At 42.6% G+C, this 21,218-nt stretch overlaps 1 protein-coding gene across 2 annotated transcripts in view; it reads left to right on the plus strand.

The window, feature by feature from the left end:
* The window catches only part of phf14 (PHD finger protein 14), a 110,083-nt gene that overhangs the window by 40,088 nt on the left and 48,777 nt on the right, over window positions 1–21,218 (plus strand). For both annotated transcript variants that reach the window (XM_072675943.1, XM_072675944.1), the window contains exons 11-14: window positions 3,405–3,500; window positions 10,377–10,483; window positions 10,633–10,764; window positions 12,629–12,791. In XM_072675943.1, coding sequence (XP_072532044.1) covers window positions 3,405–3,500; window positions 10,377–10,483; window positions 10,633–10,764; window positions 12,629–12,791 — 498 coding nt within the window. The remainder of the gene's footprint in view (window positions 1–3,404; window positions 3,501–10,376; window positions 10,484–10,632; window positions 10,765–12,628; window positions 12,792–21,218) is intronic.

A 21,218-nucleotide genomic window follows, 5' to 3' on the forward strand; every position in this document is an offset into this window, starting at 1 on the left:
GACCCAGAAGAGACAGCAACACTATCCACTATCCAGGCTCCCGTAACCCGGCCAATAAAAGCAAAGCTTATCTTATTTTTTTTTATTATTATTCTACAAGCCTGAGGCAAAACAACAGGGTTGTAAATAGGCTTGTTAAACTGCATCTGGGCTGTTTTCATCCCCACTAAAAGTTCACATGCTTACTATTAATACATCAAACGTAATGATGTAATACTCAATAAATTCCTTCTGTAGCACTTTTAATGTTTGGAACACAGCTTTGAGTCTTAAAACAGTTAACTAACAAACTGTCCAGCCATTCAAAATATCTCCACTTTTTCTTATTCAACATTTTAATATACATAATCAGTGCTTGATCCTTGAGATGTCTGCTGATGGCTATAAATCCCTGAAACCTCAAGATCAGCCCACCGTAACAGCCATCCGATAGCATTCAGGCCTTCATTTGAACGCTTAGCCGCCGTCTCCAGCATGCGCCTGTTCACCAGCTCACGTCTAGACGGAAGTAATTTCAAGCTTTAAGTTAATAATATCCATTTCTCCAAACTGCAGCCGAGGATTCTGGATATTTGACCCAGATGAGCTGGGCATGTGTGAGAGGAGTCTCTTGTCAGCTGTGAGCTGGTTTTTAAATGTTAGCGTTAGCGACTCTGCGCATAGTCTCATCTTCACACACAGCAGAGATAAGAGGTAGCACTCTGTAGTTTAGATTCACACTCCCATAATAACTTCACCCCTCCACTGTTCCCTCTCATCATGCTCTCTATCACACGCCTGCCTGACGCTTATCTACTGTCTGGAGCTCCGAGTGGCCTTCGCACACTCAAAATGCCAGAGCTCTAGGAGCTCTCGGTGTGTGTGTGTGTGTGTGTGTGTGTGTGTGTGTGTGTGTGTGTGTGTGTGTGTGTGTGTGTGTGTGTGTGTGTGTGTGTGTTTGCTTGTGTAAAGGATGTATACTGGGGAAGTTGAATGCCACTACTTTTTACTTCTTCTTTGTTTGCTCCAGCTCTGCATCTCTTTTTGGTGAAGGATGCAGTGGGGGATCATATGCCCCCCCCAACCCCCCCATTTATTTGTTAGTCCCCAATCAATACATTGTTCAACTGGTAAACTTGAAACTGCTTGTTTTACCAACAAAACTCTTACAAGTTCTGGAAACCAAATTGTCTTTGTTTCTTTTGATTAGAGATGTGAGACAAACATGGTTAAAATTCTGAATAATACTGAATAATACATAATAATACTATAAAACCAACATATACACTTAATGGGCAAAAATATCGGGACACCTGCTCATTCATTTGATTTTTTTCAAAAACAAAGGAATTAAAACAGAAATAATAAAAAAAAAGTGTTTATCCTACTTTTCCTACTGTCTCTACTGTTCTACGGCTTTTGATTGATTCATTCAGTGATGAGAGCGTTAAGCTGTTTTCACACTGAAAGCGCACACAACGTACACACAAGCTGCTGCCGCTCTCTGTAACGAGGAAGGGTCTGCATACGTGTACTAGCTAGTAAGGTTACTTTTCTTAACTAGTTCAAACGCTGGTACCTACAAACCTGCAAAAACCAACTTGGGCTGACATCTGCTTCCATGCCATACCTTTTCTCAATGCGTCCAATAGGATATCAGACTGGTATTGTACAGCTTGCGTTCAGAAACCCAGACTTTTTTCATGTTGGAGGGATCTACCTGACACATCCACTACTCCCCTTTTGGCCGTGCTGAGACTCACATTACAGGCCCAGCACACATTAGTGAGGTCAAGATGCTGGATGATCACCACACGCACCACCAGCTCATCTCAAAAGTATTGGAAGGAGCACCAGCATTACCCATCAAATAGCATTAGGCATGGTGCCAATAGGTTCCTGTTTGTCTGCTCCAGAGAGTCCTATTCTATTGTCAGTACTTCTCTACAGGGACTAGACAAGCTGTGTGTGTTTGTGCATTTGCACACACACACACATTTGTGTCAGCAATGACAACATGGCAATTATTAGAAGGGGGTGTTCGTTTTTGGCCATACATTGTGTGTGTGTTTATATACCCACCTCTTCATGCTGAAGTTATAGTGAGTGTTTAGGCATAGATTGCTCATTGAATGTGGTGCAATACAGTGTAATTAAATACAGCTTATTTAAAGTTCTACAGTTTTTGGTATGTAAAATGTACAAATGTTAGAAGTGGACCTCAGAAAAATAAATGAGCCCAAATGAGCTCACAATCAGCACTGCTTACCTCCATCTGATAAGGCCCTTACACACTGAACACAATGACATTAGAAAGCAATGCTGCGAATAAAACAAATAAATGAATAGTGTGTCTTCGAGTGCAAAACCGATGACACTGGGTAGGGTAGTTTTCCATTTGTGTCCCAGTACTGCAGTAGCTGGAATGAAGCTCCTTTCCTGTCTGCTTGCTGTGAATTTGCCTGATCTGGCAGCCATGTTAATCCATATGTTAGTCAACCCTGCCAACATTTTGTGAGGGCCGTGAGCTACAGACTAGGAATAAATCGAGGAATGCAGATAGGAAATTACAAGTTTCACCCTCCCGTTCAGGAAACTTAAGTGCGGTTTGAGATGCTTTGGAGCTACTTCTGGAGAATCATATGGAACAAAGTTGCCGCACAAGTCTTTCCTAAATTTCTCCCATTTTGGTACTGCCAATTAATCCTCCCTTTCGTAGCTGCTAGGCCTAGCAATGCTCCCGAGACTAGGAGATTAAGGACTTCACGCCATGTCTCCTCTAATACATGCAAAACTAGCCACCCCCACTTTTATTTTTTTATTTATTTATTTTTAAACTGCTGCTGATGCAAAATCACTGGAAGGCTGACACGCTCAGAGGCGGACGACATGCTCACCCTCATCCATCGACCCAGCTAACAGACTCCTGTGCCTGCCAACATCGTTTAAGAGTGATGAGGGGAGAGAAGGCAGCCAGTTGTGCTCTCGCTCATTCCGAACGCTGATGGCAAAGGCTCAGGATTTGAACTCGTGACCCCTGGGCCGTAGTGGTAGCATATTAGAATGCTGAGACATGAGGAGCCTTTTACAATCTGTCCTTTTGACATTTGCTAAAAAGTTCTAGCTGTTGGAACGCAGCCTGTCTATCGGCATGGTTGTCACCATCACCAACCATGAGAACACCAGAGACCATCGAGATTGTGTCATGCAACCTGTGAAAGTATGCAAAAATTAATAGATGGCAAATTAAAATATATCAAACCGTAGTGTTGGTGATTTATCTTTTTTTTTTTTTCCTCTCCCCCTTTTGGTACATTTATATGCATATCTGTATGTATGGGCATATGTGTGTTAATGGACAGAACTGCCCAGCTTGTCCTTGTCTTATCTTATCTGCGGCTGTGCTGCTGTTTTATCTGCCCCAGCTGTGCGAGTCTCTGGAGGACCTGCAGAATGTCAATGGGCTGCTGAGGACGGAGGGCCAGGCCATGTGGAGCATGATGGGGGGCATCCTTGGACAGGTACGGCTTTCCCTCTCCCTGCCTTTCTTCACCTTTCAACCTGCTCTCCCTGTTCCCCTATCCATCTTTACTCCCCTCACGCTCCATCAATTCATTTACACCTCCTGCTGCCCACACCGGCATGTATACACGCCTCGACACACTACTCCATCCCTTCTGCTTGTATCTGCTTTCTGTCCTGCATTGTCAGGATCACAGTGCAGACCTCGCAGAAAGCTTCTATTGCACTAGTTTATTCATCATGTGTTTTCTGAAAATTTACTTTATGGAAAATACACAGTCACTGCAGAGAAGACGTAGCAAGGTGATTGAGATCATTGTTTGAATTTATTTGATTAACATTTTTTGTCTGTATACATGAGAATTGTCAGGCGAGATCAGCAAAAAGTGCTGTGATATTGGAAGGGGGGTGGGGGATAAATGTTCTCTGGAAAACCTTTGCTGGTTTTCACTTTTCATACATAAACTGACATTGTAATCAATTATGTTGTCGATTTCATGATAAATGGACCAATAGAAAGGCTCCTAAATAATAAATAATACAATATAAATGTAATAAATAAAATAATAAATAATAAAATAACTTTACATTTACTTCCATCAAAACGTTAAGGCAGATCTGCTGTGGTTCTGATGTAGATCCAGTGAATCCCACAAGTAAACAGTACACCCATAACCAGCCATCCTAGTAATGTGAAAGAAAACAGGCCTCCTCAGACCAGGCAACCTTCTTCCATTGCTGCAGTCCAGTCCAGTCCTTTTGGCTCTTTTCCCACTGCAGGGCCACATGGCCATACTGTTCAGCAATGGTGTGTACCCTAATGATCTGTACACTTAGAGAGAGCTATTCCTGTACTCATTAGATACAGTCTCTGCTATTTTCTTTACTGGACATATAAACACCCAGGATCTCACAAAGGCACTAAGGTGACGCAAACATGGAGCCATTTAGCGGAAGCCATTAAGCCCGCTCACCCAAGGGGTTTGTGGCTCCAAATACAGTTAGCTGTGATCATGCTAGAAACTGGTTTTAAGCTATCAGTACTGAACTATTCGGCTATCTATGCTCAGAACCATTCGGCTCTGCAGGGGTGGAGACAGGGGTTAGCATGGGCACTCTGACTGGTCTGCAGCTACGGGGCGGGATGGGTTGTAAGGTATTCCTTTCGTAGCCATCAATAAACACAGAGTACCTGTCTCTACTGTCCGGGAAAGGCTTTCTGCTAGTTTTTGGATTTGATTGAACGTTAGTCAGGCCAGGATGTTGGATGATCATCTCTGGAGTACCATCATCCAGAGATCACAGTTCCACTGCTCCACAGCTCAATGCTGACGGGCTTTACACCCCTCTAGCCTTGTATTAGGCATGGTGGCAATACGTTTATGTTTATCTGCTCGAGGGACAAGCTGTGTGTGTGTGCATTTGCACCTCTGTCTCAGCAATGGGTGCAACTTCAATTAGTTGAATGCATTCATTAGAAGAGGTGTCCACAAATGTTGTGTAGATGAGCTTAAACAGTGAAAGTTTGAGGCCTGCAACACTAAATGCCCTCTGGTGGTGCAGAGCCTGTAATTAAATACAGCTTCTGATAGCGCTCTTTTTACATGACGTTTTCCACCAGAAGTCTCGTACGCTCGCTCTCTCTCGCTCTCTCTCGCTCTCTCTCGCTCTCTCTCGCTCTCTCTCTGTGTGTATGTGTGTGTGTGTGTGAACTGATGTCTGATCAGTCAGTGTGTTTTCAGAGCATTGTTAACGGATCTCTCGTCGTTTCTTGTTTGAGGTCTCAGCATGCTTTAAAGGGAGAAATCCACCCCCTGGATTGCCCTGTGTGCACAATGGGAATGAGTTGTGATTGAGGGAAATCTAGATTGTGGGCAGCACCCCACGGGGTTGCTAGCGTCGGGTAATTCTCCTCGCCGTAATGGCTCCGCTGTTTGTGAAATTCTTTCATTTGTGGTAACTGATTGACCTGTCATTGGCCGTGCACTCAGACCCGACTTGGCAACTAAAAGCCCCTGACCTCCTGCAGCTCACTATGGCAACCACATGGCCAAGGTGCGTCGCCATGGGTGACGGTCACTTAATGAGTGAGAAATGCACAGGTCTGCACAGTCTCTTTATGTTTAAATAACAGCGCTGCACAACAATGGCATTCAAAATCACGGGCAAGACTCGGTGCTGCTGGTAGATGCCAGCAAGAACATGGAAATAATAGCACATCTTTGCATCAGATCAATTCCCAGCATATTGAAACATATTCATTTTTTTAATAAATGAGTACTCATTGTGCAGTTGGACAGTATACTTATTCTAAATACTCGCCAATGCGTCAGCATTGAATTCTAAGGACCTGAAACCTGATGCTTCTTTCAGAGATAGAGCTTTGCCTCGAGTCCACCTGTGTAGAGGTGCAAATGAGTGAGGAGCACAGAGACTGCATGAGCATTTACTTTCAGAGATACGAGTTGTGAGGCCTCATTGCGCACTCCCACATACACACACACACGCCGACGCATCAGGGAGATGAGATGTCACTGAGGAAGTATCACCAGTTGTCTGTGTTTTGTCACCTTGTTAATCACTATGATGTACACAGCAGTGCAGGGGCTGAAATGATGCCTCAAAGGGAACGTTAGGACGAAGACTGGACATCTTTAAAGCGGTTATGAGTATGAGTGACAAATCAGAACAGGAAATCAAACCACTGAAAAGCTTGGTGTAAACAGTGACATTGACTGGGAACTTTATTGTACTTAAATAATAATTAAAAAAAAATAATAAAATACTGGTTAATTATACATACATACAGTCAGTAATATCAGTGAACTAAGCATATGATTTGAAATCGTTGCAACTGCGGCATGAGCAGTACTATTGTGGCATTAGCATCGTTGCTGTGCTGGCCACCGACCTCGCCCGGCATTGCTACTGTGGCATTAGCTTTGCTTGCAGAATCGTCACAGTGACATTTGCCTCGGTACTATGCTGTTAGCCTTGCTACCACGGCGTAGCCTTGCTACCACGCTGGCCGCGGCATTTGCATTGATGATGCTTAGTCACATGCCATGTTCACGAGGTCCTGGGCCTATGTTTGAGGTCCCAGTGAATACATGGTCTGCAGCTCATGGCTTTGAGGGCAAGACTTGTGTCCTTTATTAGACAGGTTCACGTAAAATGGTAGCTGAAACATAATAGACGTCATATTTCATGCCACAACACCTTTTATAAAATAAAGAGCAGATATTACGGTCCCAAAGTCCCCATTGTTGAAATATCATTGACTATTCTATGCAGCTAACGGCGGTAAAGGTGCACGTATTTGTCACCGTACTATGTACAGCAAAATGTGTCCTCCACATTTAACCCATCTGTGGTAGTGGACACACAATCTCGTGCACACACACACACACACACACACACACACTAGTGAACTAGGGGCTGTGAGCACACACAAGCACCCAGAGAGGTGGGCAGCCAACTCCAGCGCACAGGGAGCCTTGAGCCTTGAGGGGCCTTGCTCAAGGGCCTAACAGTGGCAGCTTGTCTTGCCTGGGTATCGAACCCACAACCCTCGTCAATAGCCCGGAGCTCCAACTGCTAAGCCACCATTGTCCATCAAAATCTAGGCTTGCCTGTTTTTTCTTGTGTTGCCACATTGGCATTTATTTATGTATATATAACCCCTCTGTAGTCTCTGTGTGCATACTGTATATTGTAAATATCGTATTCCGTTGATTACCACGTTTCACAGATTGCCTCGAGTTGATACAGCGTAGCAGGATTTGAAATCCAGCCACTTGCGCAGTTCCATTACACGAAAGAAATGGATAAGTGAATAAAAGACTGGTTAATTAAAATAATTGGAACATTTCTCAGCAGGTCAGATAAATGGTGTAATAATGGAGTAAGGGCATGGAAGGCAGCAGGCGGAGGTCTGGAGGAAGAGCGCCAGTGAATCCGCAATGACGGCCATAAATCACATAATTAGAAAACGTGCGCTGTTTAAGTAGCAACATCAGTCAAAGTGGCTTGTGCCTTTGTGTCATCTATCTGCTACGTTTTCATTCCCGATCAGTCACCAGCGACTGTACATTACCCCCAAATTATTGATGTCCTCAGGAGAGGGCCACATCACTCATTGCAGCCCGGAGTTTTCCGCAGAAACACCTTAAGAAGAAGTTTGCTGCAGCAAAAGTGAAATGAAAGTGTGTGTGGAAGTGGAAGTCGGGATGCTTCTCAGTGAGGTTTAGCATGCCGTCCCGCTCTCTGCATGCCATCGAAGTGTGTGGCTGAATTGTTGGAGGAAACAGCTTGATCTGCTCTTGATCTTCTTTTTGCCTGATGTGTGAATATTTGAAGCCTGTGGTTTGAGCTTTGTGGTTAAATGGAACCATGGAAAAACTGAATGCTAAAAGTGCTGTGCTGATTTTGCAACGTCACTGTAGACTGTCCCAAGTGGTGGGAGATAAATCAGTCATGTGCCAGTCATGTGCCCCTTCCCTGGAGGCCATGGCGACCTCCAAAATGCGCATAAGGTAGCAAAACCCATCTAGCTCCCACAGCACAGCCGCCAGATGGCCCTCCGCCTGGTGCTTGTGTGTGTGTGTGTGTCCAAAACACCACACCACACAACTTTTTTTTTTTTTCCCTCAGTTCCTGATTTTCCTTCCTCTAATCTTGCTTAAATAGCGAATGAACAGAGATGGGCCGTATCTCTGCAGTGGCCCAGAGGACTGAGTTTGAAGTGTTGGACGTGTCTTTTGGCTGCTCTCTCTGGCCTGCTCTCAGCCCTGTGGTCATGCACGAGCCATGGAGAGCCGGCGGCGGCGTGGCCACGCTGAACTGAGCTCGCTCAGATTAGAGCGGCCCTAGAGAGAAGGCGGTCTGTGTTGCCGTAGCGCCGGGCCCTATGAGATAATTTTTCTAATTAACCCGGACAGCCGCGATGCAGCAGAGATTCCGAGAGAGAATCAGGGAGGTCCGTTCCCCATTCTGCTCTTCCACTACCAACTCTCTCTCTCTCTTCGCACAGAGCCCCCCTCCTCCCGTCCTTCACTACCTCTCTCTCGAGGAAGTCTCCAACAGAAGCTGCAAAATCTCTCTTTTAAAAACTTAAACAAGAAATTCTTAATGTTGATTTTGAATGGAAACATTTCCCTGTGGGTTGAATGTTTAGCCTTAAAAAGAAACTTGATCCTGAAGGGAATTTAGCACCCAGTAGCAATTGCACATTAAGTATCAGCAGTAATACAATACAATATAATAATTACATATAATAACAATAAATAGAATAAGATGCAAAAATATGCATTTGAAACCAACCAAAGATAAAAGGCAGTGCCGTTATAAAGTAATTGTTGATTGAAGGAAGTATTTTTTATACACGTATTAGAACTAAAATAAGAAGTCGTAACATGAGGAACTTAATTAAATAATTAGAAATAAATATAATTAAATAATTAAGATGTAAACAGTCATTCAGAGTGGATTGATGTAAAGTACACCTTTCAAGACTACTTACCGAGTCAGAATTGGTCACCTTGATGAAGAACCAGTTTTGAACTCGTTTTTAATATGCAATTTGATGCCTGACACCGTTTTATTGTAGTTCTCAGAAGATTTTGGCCTAATAAAATAACTAATAATGGCTGGAGCACTGTTAGTGCTAGGAGGAGCTATGAATGAGTGGGTTCATTAGCAGTACCAAATTGGGAATAAAAGGGAAAGATTCTACAAATAATAAAATTTGATATAAGAAATGTCTCTCACTCGTGCTCAGCCTACAGTGGCTTCTCTCAGGGGGTGGGATATATGAAGCAGCAAATGAACAGTCATTTCTTGAAGGTGGTGTTAAAAGCAAGAAAACTAGGCAGGCATAAGGATCAAATCATGATGGCTTGACGACTGGGTCAGAACATCTCCAAAACTTTAGGCAGGTCATGTGGGGTGTTGCCAGTATGCAGTGGTCAGTACCTACCAAAAGTGAAACAGGCAAGTGGTCCAGATGATTTTGCATGATGAGCTTGTTGTCAAAGATGTTACTAAAAAGGCAGAGATAGTGCAGCTCTTATTACTTTAATCGTCGTCTACTAGATGATAACCGCTTAAGTTGATGTTAGATGGGCTCAGAATCACTTCTTTGTGAACCTAATGTTGGCACGTCGTCCACTGAGGAGAAAACACCATTGTCTAAATTTGTTTGTGGACACCCCTTCTGATTAATGCTTAAATTAGTTGCTTTAAGATGCTTCTTTTTCATCTCTTTCAGCTTGCACCCTTTGAGGTAGTCTATTGTGAATTGTGAGATGTTTAGAATAATTATCCTACTGTTGAATTCATCCTATTTTCATATTTTTCAGAATTGTCACAGACATGCAATGCTCAATGTTATGTTATGTTCAACAAACTAATTTATCTAAAGAATGTTTTTAAATCGTGTTTACAGATTTAGAAAATCGGATTTAGGACACTTTACCTGCTGTGTGAACGTAGCGTCCTCCAGTATCCTCCACACTTCTGTAGTGTTGTGGCTGGATTAGCAGCTTTTCTGAAGTTGCATTTGTTTTCTGAATTTGCTGCGTGTTTCTTAAATGGAGTGCGTGTTGTCATTTTGCTGTAAGGGTTTCCGATTTGTATAATGGCCATGAATCCGCGGTGTGAGAAATGTAGTGTGGGTGTTTTGGATGTTTTTTGGGCTTTCTTGGCCACTATCTTTGGACCATTTAAACTCTAATGGGCAGCTAGCAGTGTTCTTTTTTTTTTTTTTTTTTTCTGATTACTGCAACAATAAGCTTAACAAAGCACTACTTAGTGGTACAACATGAAATGTACTTTCCTGCTTTTGCTTCAGCAAGGAAATCACTGTGTTTCCCCAGAAACTAAATGGGCCGGTCATTTTGAAAGCCCCTAAAGAGAGAAAACCGAGCAAGAAAGAAGGTGGAAGTCCTGGGAAGTCCTCTAGCCTCCCTGCAGTGCTCTACAGGTAAGGCTCAACCCAAGCTTGTACGTTTATTTAACCATGGCAGGTCATGGCAGCTGCCCCTTAAACACATACACATCTACCATGTTGAAATCCATCTGATCTGATTTGATCTGAGCGCTGAAGTTTAACTAGTGACATGTTCTTTGCAGCTGTGGGATCTGCAAGAAGAACCAAGACCAGCATCTGCTTCTGCTCTGTGACACCTGCAAGCTGCACTACCACCTGGGCTGTCTGGACCCTCCTCTCACCCGAATGCCCAAGAAGACCAAGAACAGCTACTGGTGAGCCGAACAGTCAGGATAGCTGTGTTAGGATAATTAGCTACAGTGATGTGTGGAGGAGGATTGAAATTCAGGGCTGACTAGTCTCTCTTTTCATTGGTATCACGTGTCCACACTTCTCTCCCCGAGAACAAAAGTGCTGCACTCCACTCTCAGATGCCCTTTATTAGCATTTATTAGATAAGCTAATTGAATGCAGATGTGGTTAGACTGATGGCTCGTCATATCTAGGATTTAGGAATGATTTTCCCCTTCCAGTCTTCTGTTGACGCTCGTTGCTAAGGTGAGAATAAGGTTAGTCAGTAAATGAATGTTGACGCCGTCTCTGTGTTTGTCTGTGTGTGTGTTTTTTAGGCACGCTTGTGTGTTTTGTTTATTTGTCTGAATGAGGCCAAAGCTTTTGCTGCTGATACGCGTAATTCATTTAATCCTTGAATAAGAAAGCGGGAAGCCGTTCTGCACTGCCAGATGTAAATTAGAATGCATTTGTAAAATAAAATTATGAGGGGGCTAAGTCATGTCTAATTACCAGCACCCGCATGCCCAGAATCAGGTTTCGCTCCCTATTTTTCTTTATTTCTTTCTCGCATGCTTTCACGCTCTCTGTCTCTCTCGCTCGTGCTCTTTCCTTATGAATATACACTGATTAGCCATAACATTAGCACCAGAAAACATTGTTTATCTACAGTGGCATCTCTCAGGGGGTGGGATATATGAAGCAGCAAATGAACAGTCATTTTTTGAAGGTGATGTTAAAAGCAAGAAAACTGGGCAGGCATAAGGATCAAATCATGATGGCTCAACGACTGGGTCAGAACATCTCCAAAACCTCAAGCAGGTCATGTGGGGTGTTGCCAGTATGCAGTGGTCAGTACCTACCAGAAGTGAAACAACAGGCAGGCTCCAAGTGGTACCTCATAAGGTGCTACCGGATGATTTTGCATGATGAGCTTGTCAAAGATGTTACTGAAAAGGCAGAGATAGTGCAGCTCTTATTACTTTAATTGATGTCTACTAGATGATAACCGCTTAAGCTGATGTTAGATGGGCTCAGAATCACTCCTCTGAGAACCTAATATTGGCACGTCGTCCACTGAGGAGAAAACACCATGTGTTGAAATTTGTTTGTGGACACCCCTTCTAATTAATGCATTCAGTTGCTTTAAGATGCTTCTCTTTCACCTGTATTTTCACAGCTTTCCATTAGATTGCTCTTTCAAAAAGTCTTAAAGGCTTATAGTTCTGTGAGATCCTTGGGCCATCTTGCACACACTCTTGAGGTCTGTCCAACGTTTTTGAATAAAGTTTAGATTGGGGGACTGTAAGAAAAAGGCAAAACTTTCAGCTTGAGCCCCTTGAGGTGTTACTGTAAAATTCATCCTATTTTCATATGTTTAATTAGGAGATTTCCAGATAAAGACCAAGTGTTAGCCAGCTTTGTCCTTGTTAGCAATATGTTTGATTAATGTAAACACAGAAGCAGGTTTTTTTACTTATTCATTTGTGTTGCAGGACATTTTCTTGCATGAAACCAGTATCATTTTAAAGTAGTGCATTTTGAGAGTCAGTATTCTAAAACCAAATAGTACAGCACAGAATAAGTGTCCTTTGCAGACAAAGACTCTAGATGAATCTGATCACTTTTAAAGGGGATTGAATAATTAATTGTGTAAGTGTGTAGGTGGGTTTAGTTTGTTGTACCCAACTAGATGGCAGTTTTGTCCAGATTTGTCTTTGATGGAAGGACAGGACACAGACCTTAAAAGCCTTTTTGCCTGTCTTGACGTTTTTCTCTTGCTTGGAAAATCAATAAAGCCGAACAGAAGTGAATGAGTCCTGGTTCTCTGTCCGTTGCCCTTTTCAGGCAGTGCTCAGAGTGCGACCAGGCCAGCAGTGATGAGGCGGACATCGCCATGGAGACACTTCCAGATGGCACCAAGAGGTCCAGAAGGCAGATCAAGGGGCCAATCAAATTCATCCCTCAAGAGATGTCGCCAGAGCCTAAAAAGCTTCAAGTGAGAGGCACGGTGCGTACAAGCTTTAGACCTAGACACTGGTTATATGAGGCGTGTGTGTTTTTCTAAATCACAAATAACAAGCACTTGGAAGTACCCTGCTGTCCTGCTTTTATGGACTTTAAAGTGGTTTTCACTCTCAGCTTGGCCCTCTGAACAAGTTGTGGAAGAGAATATATATATATATATTTCCAACAACGGAGCCGCTGGTCTTGAGTGCACCTTTTGAGCTTTTTTTCTTAATTCACTCGCACCTAGTGTTCGCCCAGGGAGAAACATGTTGTTAATTGATTACTAATTGCTTACTTGCCCCTTGCTTCTGAGATAATTGACCTGCACTCCAGTCAGCTCTCTCAAACCTTCTCAAGGTCATGACTGCGTGCAGTTTCGGAGAGTGAGTTTCTGTGAATTCCTCTTTGAAAGCTTTCATAAAGCAAGTCGTGAAGATAAAACGCTAAGCCTTTCATTGTTTAAAAGGCTTGATTGAAAGCACCCTGAAAGTGTGGCACCCGTACAGCAGTAATAAATTGGAGCGCAAGAGCTCTGCTGAAGGAGACGAGTGCTTCCCTATCCAAAACTCCTGCTGCCCTATATTTAAACCTGCTGTTTAACTTCCTGTTGGCCAATCAGGCTTCTGTGTGCATTACCTTTATCCCTACACTCCACGCTGTGTCTGTGTGCCTGTATGTGTGTATATACAGTGACAACATGCAAAAGTTTAGGCACACCTGGTCCAAATAGGAAATTTCATTTATTATTTTTTTTAAGGAAGATTACGTTTACACACATGAACAAAAAAAAAATAGTGTTATATTCAGTCCTTTTGCCACAGGTGTAAAAAATAAAATCAAAATCAAGCAAATCTATGCCTTTCCACACATTAGTGAAAGAATGGGTTGTGGTAAGGATCTCACTGAATTTCAGAGTGGTACTGTAATAGTTGCAACAGGTCAGCTGGTGAGATTTCTTCCTTCCTAGAAATGATAGAAAAAGTTAGAGTGGGGTCGCCAAGTGCAAAGGAACTCACCAACACTTTGCAGCTCTAGCAACAGGTTTGGAGCTCTGCAGTTATTAATCCTGCAAAGAGAGGACCAACTCCATACTATTGTCTATAGAGTTAGAAAGTGATGGCATAAAAGCTTCATGTATGTAATGTGTAGGTGTCTCAGTACTTTTGTCCATATAGTGTATTCCATCTTTTACAGTTTCAAAATTACAAAACAAAAGGATGCAAAGGTTTGGGCACCCTGGCATGGCCACTACTTTGGCAAGAGTCAGTTTATGTTTGGGGACTTTTAGTCACTGGGCTGATTTGCATTCACTGTGGTCTTTCCACAGATTTTCAATGATATTTAGGTTAAGGAACTGTGGGGGTCATGGCCAAAACCTCAGCATGTGTTTCTTGAGGTGATTTCATTCATACCCCCCCCCCTCCCCCCCTTTATTGCTTTATTTGAAAGCTTTTCTGGTGTGAATGCGGGAACACTCATCACTCTTCAGTAAAGGTCATATTTGTGAAGGTGTTGCTGCACAGTAGAACAGTGCACCATCACTTCAGTGTGTCCTCAGTCTTCTTGCTTTGCCTTTCAAATAATCCTACCAGCAGTTCTCTCTGAACGTTTGCTTCGTCCTCCTGACCTCAACTTGACCTTCACCATTCTGCCATGTTTAACTGCCATGTGTTAATTATAGAACAAACACTTTGCAGTCTTCTTACAGCCTTCTCTTACTCTCAGTATTTTCATTTTATGAGTACTAGAAAACTGCTTAAAGGAGCCCATGGCTGCTGATTGTTGGGTGTCTTTTAATCCTAATCACCTGGTCTTTTTTGTAATAATAGCGTAGAACCCTTATCCCCATTATGCAGAACACACTCATTACACTAATCTTAATTAAAGTATTGAAAAGAATAGTTGATCTTTGATTTAATGTGTTTTGGAGATCGCTTCATCTTCTACTAACTTAAGCAATCACAACAGAATCTTCACAGAAATTTTGCACAAACGTTTGAATGTGTGTTTTGTGTGTGTATGTATGTTTTTTTTGTGTGTGTGCGTAAGTGTCTGTGTGTTTGCGTGTGTTCGCTGAGCCATTCGCAGGCTGCAGATAGGGCTCGTCTGTCAAGCTCTCCATGGCTTTCACTTATCACTGTCCACCACACTCTGATTCTGAGATAGCACTCCGGCAGCCCTGCTCCCTCAAGGAAGACAAAAGATCCCTATCGGAGGAAAGATGAGCTCTTCAGGCCTTCTGTGTTTTGTCTTTTTCATCCGTTTTGTTTTTAAGCTCTGTCAATGCTGCATCCTTTTTCCAGCAGCAGGAGAGGGCAGGAACCAGTAGGCTTTGCTGTTCCTCTTGGCGCATCATTGATAACTGCAAAATGTGCTGCTCATTTTAGGGTGAAAACCGAATGAGGCCGGAGTTCTAGTTTTGTTTTGTTTCTGCTGTTGTTTCACGTGAATGCAGGTGAATGCAGGTGAATGGCAGGCTTAATGTACTTTTTTCAGTCTCTGAGAAGTCTGGCCAGAGGTATACTGAAGGCCTCAACAAAAAGCGGCTGGATTTAGCATTCACTCACTCTCTTTTGTTCTCTCTTCCTGTATCTGTCTTTGTATTTGTCTGTCTGTCTGTCTATCTCTCTATGTCTGTCTGTCTAGCTCTCTGTCTGTCAGACTATCTAGGTGTCTGTCTAGCTGTCTGTCTGTCTGTCTGTCTGTCTGTCTAGTTGTCTCTGTTTAGCTGTCTAGCTGTCTGTCTGTCAGTCTGTTTCTGTCCATCTATTGCTATATTTATGTCTGTCTGTTTTGCGGCCTATTTATCTGTCTGGCTCACTGTCTGTATGTCTGTCTAGCTTGCTGTCTATCTCACTGTCTGTATGTCTGTCTAGCTTGCTGTCTATCTCACTGTCTGTATGTCTGTGTTTAGCTGTCTGTCTATATATCTATCTATATCATCTCTGTCTGTCTGTCTGTTTAGCGGTCTATTTAGCTGTCTAGCTGTCTATTTATCTGTATCTGTATGTCTCTGTCTGTCTCTGTGAAGCTATCTATCTATCTATCTATCATATATGTGTGTGTGTGTGTGTGTGTATGTATATGTGTGTGTGTATGTATGTATGTATGTGTATGTATGTATGTATATATATATATATATATATATATATATATATATATATATATATATAAAATATACTAGCTGTCGAGCTGTCTGATATATATAAATGTCTGTCTGTTTCTGTCTGTCTATCTAGCTATCTGTCTGTCCTTTTTTTCCTTTAGTCTCTTTCTCGCTCAAGCTCCCACTTGTTTGTTCTTTTTCCTCGTTTCTGTTTCCCTCTCTTTCATTTATTTTTCTGCTCTGCTCATTTGCTCCTCTCTTGCTTTCCTTCTCACCATAAGTAATTTTTTCACTCTGTCTTTCACTTGTACTCTTTTTCTTTTCTAATGCTCTCTGTTTTTACTGTGCCCTAACTTTCCTAGATGTCTTTCTTCTGTCCTGCTTTCTGTTTTCCTTTTTCTTATTTTCTTACCCATTTCTGTATTTCATTCTCTGTTTCATCTCTATTCTGTCTTACTGTTATTCTTTTTTCTGTCTTTCTTCTTTGCTCTTTTGCTCTCTCATTCATTCGCCTGCTTTTCTGACTTTTTTCTTCTTTTCTTTCTCTTCTCTCCATAGCAGGTTTCGTCACTCCTTTATACACACTCTTACTCTTTCAGCATTGCCCTTACTTTCTTTTGATGTCTATCTACTCTCTCTCTCACTTTCTCTCTCTCTCTCTCTCTCTCTCTCTGGCTCTCTGTTAGGTGCTTTAATGCCGCATTTATCTTCAGATGCACGCCACACAGTGGCAGCCGCAGAAAGGAGCCCTGCTTTGCATTTTTAATGCCTCTAACAGGACGCTGCAGCAGCAAGAGCCCTCGTACAGCCGCTTTCCCATTTATCACAGGCAGCTAATCGACCCCCTGCTGGTCAGCTGCTCTGGAGTTGGTGCCACTGAGTGCGTCTGGCACGTAGAGGACATTTTACACTGTGTTCTGCCCTGTGCCCCAGTCACTCAAAACGTGCCTTCTTAAAGGCCTGATCAAGTGGATTCAGAAATGCCACTGAATGTCAGTGATATTTCATAATGGCATTTCTGTGGTTGGGAAAGCTATCTTACTCTTAATGTTATTTAAGCGGTTGGACGCTGGTGCAATTGTCATAGTTTTAGTAAAAAATGCCATTGCTCTTGGACAGGAGGCTCATGACTTCATTGGTTGGCAGTGTGTATGTACAAACCAGATTCCAAAAAAGTTGGGACACTAAACAAATTGTGAATAAAAACTGAATGCAATGATGTGGAGATGGCAAATGTCAATATTTTATTCGTAATAGAACATAGATGACAACAAAACCCAAAAAAGTTGGGACAAGTAGCAATAAGTGGCTGGAAAAAGGAAATTGAGCATATAACAAACAGCTGGAAGACCAATTAACACTAATTAGGTCAATTGACAACATGATTGGGTATAAAAAGAGCTTCTCAGAGTGTCGGTGTCTCTCTAAAGCCAAGATGGTAAGAGGATCACCAATTCCACCATTGTTACGCAGAAAGATAGTGCAGCAATACCAGAATGGTGTTACCCAGCGTAAAATAGCAAAGACTTTTAAGTTATCATCATCAACCGTGCTTAACATCATCAAAAGATTCAGAGAATCTGGAACAATCGCTGTGCGTAAGGGTCAAGGCCGTGAAACTCTACTGGATGCTCGTGATCTCCGGGCCCTTAAACGTCACTGCACCTCAAACAGGGATGCCACTGTCAAGGAAATAACAGAATGGGCTCAGGAATACTTCCAGAAATCATTGTCAGTGAACACAATCCACCGTGCCATCCGCCGTTGCCAGCTGAAACTCTACAGTGCAAAGAGGAAGCCATTTCTAAGCAAGCTCCACAAGCTCAGACGTTTGCACTGGGCCAGGGGTCTTTTAAAATGGAGCGTGGCAAAATGGAAGACTGTTCTGTGGTCAGATGAGTCACGATTTAAAGTTCTTTATGGAACACTGGGACGCCATGTCATCCGGACCAGAGAGGACAAGGATAACCCAAGTTGTTATCAACGCTCCGTTCAGAAGCCTGCATCACTGATGGTATGGGGTTGCATGAATGCTTGTGGCATGGGCAGCTTGCATGTCTGGAAAGGCACCATTAATGCAGAGAACTATGTTCAGGTTCTAGAACAACATATGCTCCCATCTAGACGTCATCTCTTTCAGGGAAGCATTTTCAACAAGATAATTGCCAGACCACATTCTGCAGCAATCACAACATCATGGCTACGTAGGAGAAGGATCCGGGTACTGAAATGGCCAGCCTGCAGTCCAGAACTTTCACCTATAGAGAACGTTTGGCGCATCATAAAGAGGAAGGTGCGACAAAGAAGGCCCAAGACGATTGAACAGTTAGAGGCCTGTATTAGACATGAATGGGAGAGCATTCCTATTTCTAAACTTGAGAAACTGGTCTCCTCTGTACCCAGACGTCTGTTGAGTGTTGTAAGAAGAAGGGGGGGATGCCACACAGTGGTAAAAATGGCCTTGTCCCAACTTTTTTGGGATTTGTTGACGCCATGAAATTCTGAATCAACATATTTCTCCTTTAAAATGTTACATTTACTCAGATTAAACTTTTGATCTGTCATCTATGTTCTATTACGAATAAAATATTGACATTTGCCATCTCCACATCATTGCATTCAGTTTTTATTCACAATTTGTTTAGTGTCCCAACTTTTTTGGAATCCGGTTTGTATTTATTTTTTCTCTGAATGCCAAATACTGTACACCACCACCACATGATTTAAAATCAAGGTGTGTTGGAAGGGCAGACATTCAGCTTTAATTCACCACTTAGGAATGACAGCCGCCTTTTATATAGTCCCTCCATTTTCACAGACTCAAAAGTAATTGGACAACTGACTGATGAGCAGTGTTATGGCAAGCTGTAGCATATTGCCTATGCTCACTGTGGCCAAAATTCTCAACATCTCTCTTGAATTTCCTTTCTCTTCTATCGTTTATTTAGCCTTCTCTTTTTTTATTGCCTCTGTCTGTCTGGTTCTCTTTGTATCTTTTGTCCTTTCATTCTCTCCTTCCTCTCAGTCTTTCTTTTTTCTCTCTTCCTCTCAGTCTTTCATTTTTTCTTACTGTTATGCTTTGCGCTCTCTCTAAGCTTACCTCTAAGCTTAGATACTATTAAACACAAGTCAATATAAAGACCATAATACTCAGCACTACACTTTGCAAGTTACTTACACAAGTACTCTTGGAAGAGGTGGGCCTTCAGTCTGTGTTTGATGCTCGGACACCCAGTGGAAGTTGCACTTGAAGCTCGAAGGGCTCTTGGAGTAGACCGGCTTCTGATCATTGCCATGAAGTACGGAGGGGCTATTCCAGTCTTGGCTTTGTAGGCCAGAGTCAGGGTTTTGAATCTGATGCGGGAAGCAGCTACAGGAAGCCAGTGAAGAGAATGCAGCAGTGGAGTCACATGGCTGAACTTAGAAACGTTGAAGAAAGCACTTGGAATCAACTCCAGACCTTTCGTATTCTCAATTTGTTGTGAAACAAAGTAACAACTTTTTTTTTTTTTTTTTTTTTTTTTTTAAGAAAAAACAAAACAAAAAAACAACAAAAAAAAACATTTTGGCTACAATGAGCAAAGGCAACCCCCCCCATAACACTGCTCATCATTGTCAAAGTCTATACACACCTTTTTATTCGCAATTTGCAATTTGGTTTGATTAATTTAAATACAGCAGGTTTACTTTTAGATGCAAATGGTAACACTCCAGAACAACACGTTCAGATTAGAATGATGATAAAAAAAACAGATCTGGAACAAGCTTTTTTTTTAGACGGATGAAGCCAAGATTACTAGAAGTAGAAGTAAAGAAAGGGCTAAGATCTGAGGCTAACTGTCAAACATGGTGGAGGCAGTTTTAGCATGGTTGCCCTGAAGAGCTGTACTTTCTGCTCAGATTTAGTCAAATTCTGCAGACCTGAGGCTGGTGCTTCATAGTACAGATGGAAATTTTCGCCTGTGTTTTTTTTCGGAAAAAAAAACGTACTGCGAAAGAAACCCAAGAGCTTAGCTCATCTGACCTCAACACAGTTAAGCATGTTTTTCACTCAAGGCAGACAAACGTAGCATTTGGTGGAGTCTATAAAAACAGCCTTAATACTGAAACATAGTGTGTATGCATGTGTGTGTATATGGTGGGATAATGTACGATTGGAGAATGACGTTTTTATGATTGGAGGGTGAACAGCATCCTGCTATAATTATTATTTCATGTCATCTTCGAGGAACATATGCTATTAGTCTTTGGGGAGGTACCGGCGCATAGTACAGCTCTCTGCTGTGCTTCTGTATGCTCGGCTAATTTTTCTAGCCCTGTGAGAATTGATTCAGGGCTTGTTAAAGATGCAGTGATGTACTTAATTAAAAGATTGATTTTAGCCAAGTAGTCTTGACTGCCTTCCACTTAATTTCCTCCAGCGAGCGAGGCTGTGATTTCGTTTGCGTCAGCCAGCCCCCTACCTGGCTGCACCACCTCTACTGTTGCTTTTAAGGGTGGAAGTGGAGCTCTCTGCTGCAGCTCTCTGCTGATCTTTGCCTGGCCTTTAATAGATTACCTTAATCGAGTCTGCCGTAATGGAGGAATAATGAAATAAACGAGTGCCTTTGTTTGGTGCTGCCATCGAGGGAGAAGTGGCAGAGGGGTTTAAGAGCCAACTGGCAGCGTGGAAGCAGTTAGCATTTATAATGATAAGTGTTCCATCTGCCGTGTGGTGGCAAGCCAAAGGCGACAGATGGAATTGTTTTCACAATCTGTTTAAATATGTTGTCGATTTTTCTTCCCCTTTTAAAAAGGCCCAGCTCGGCACCGTCACACGCCTGCTCCCATTAAGACGGAGACGTTTGATTTGATTTGGGAAGCCGCTTGATTTTTATTTTTATTTTGTGTTAGCTGTTATGTAGATGAACGGGGTGCGGTGACCAGTGTTGACAGATGAAAGCACCTGAAAGAGTGGAGAAGGCCTGTCAAAGGCAAGTGGCAGGTGAAGCCAAGAGCTTGAACCTGGATATCCGTTTGTGCTTTTGGTCCCGAAGAAAGAAATCCAATTTAGCGAGGCGGGGTGACCCACTTGCCGAGCGGCCTGTTGTCCGGCTTGATGGCAGCGCTGGCCTGTTTACTGGCCTTTGGACAAAGAGATTGATTCCCTCTTAATTTGACACAGGGTGAGCTGGACTCAACGAGAGACGTGGATTAGAGAGGAACACCACTGTTTGACATCTGCACCACTTACAATTGGCCGCGCTCTCCATCCGCTTAACATGAGCTCTGTCCTGGCGCGCACAGTGCTGAGCTTTTATTTATTTATTTATTTATTTATTT

The sequence above is a fragment of the Salminus brasiliensis genome, chromosome 3, assembly GCF_030463535.1.
Source record: "Salminus brasiliensis chromosome 3, fSalBra1.hap2, whole genome shotgun sequence".
Lineage (NCBI taxonomy): Eukaryota > Metazoa > Chordata > Actinopteri > Characiformes > Bryconidae > Salminus > Salminus brasiliensis.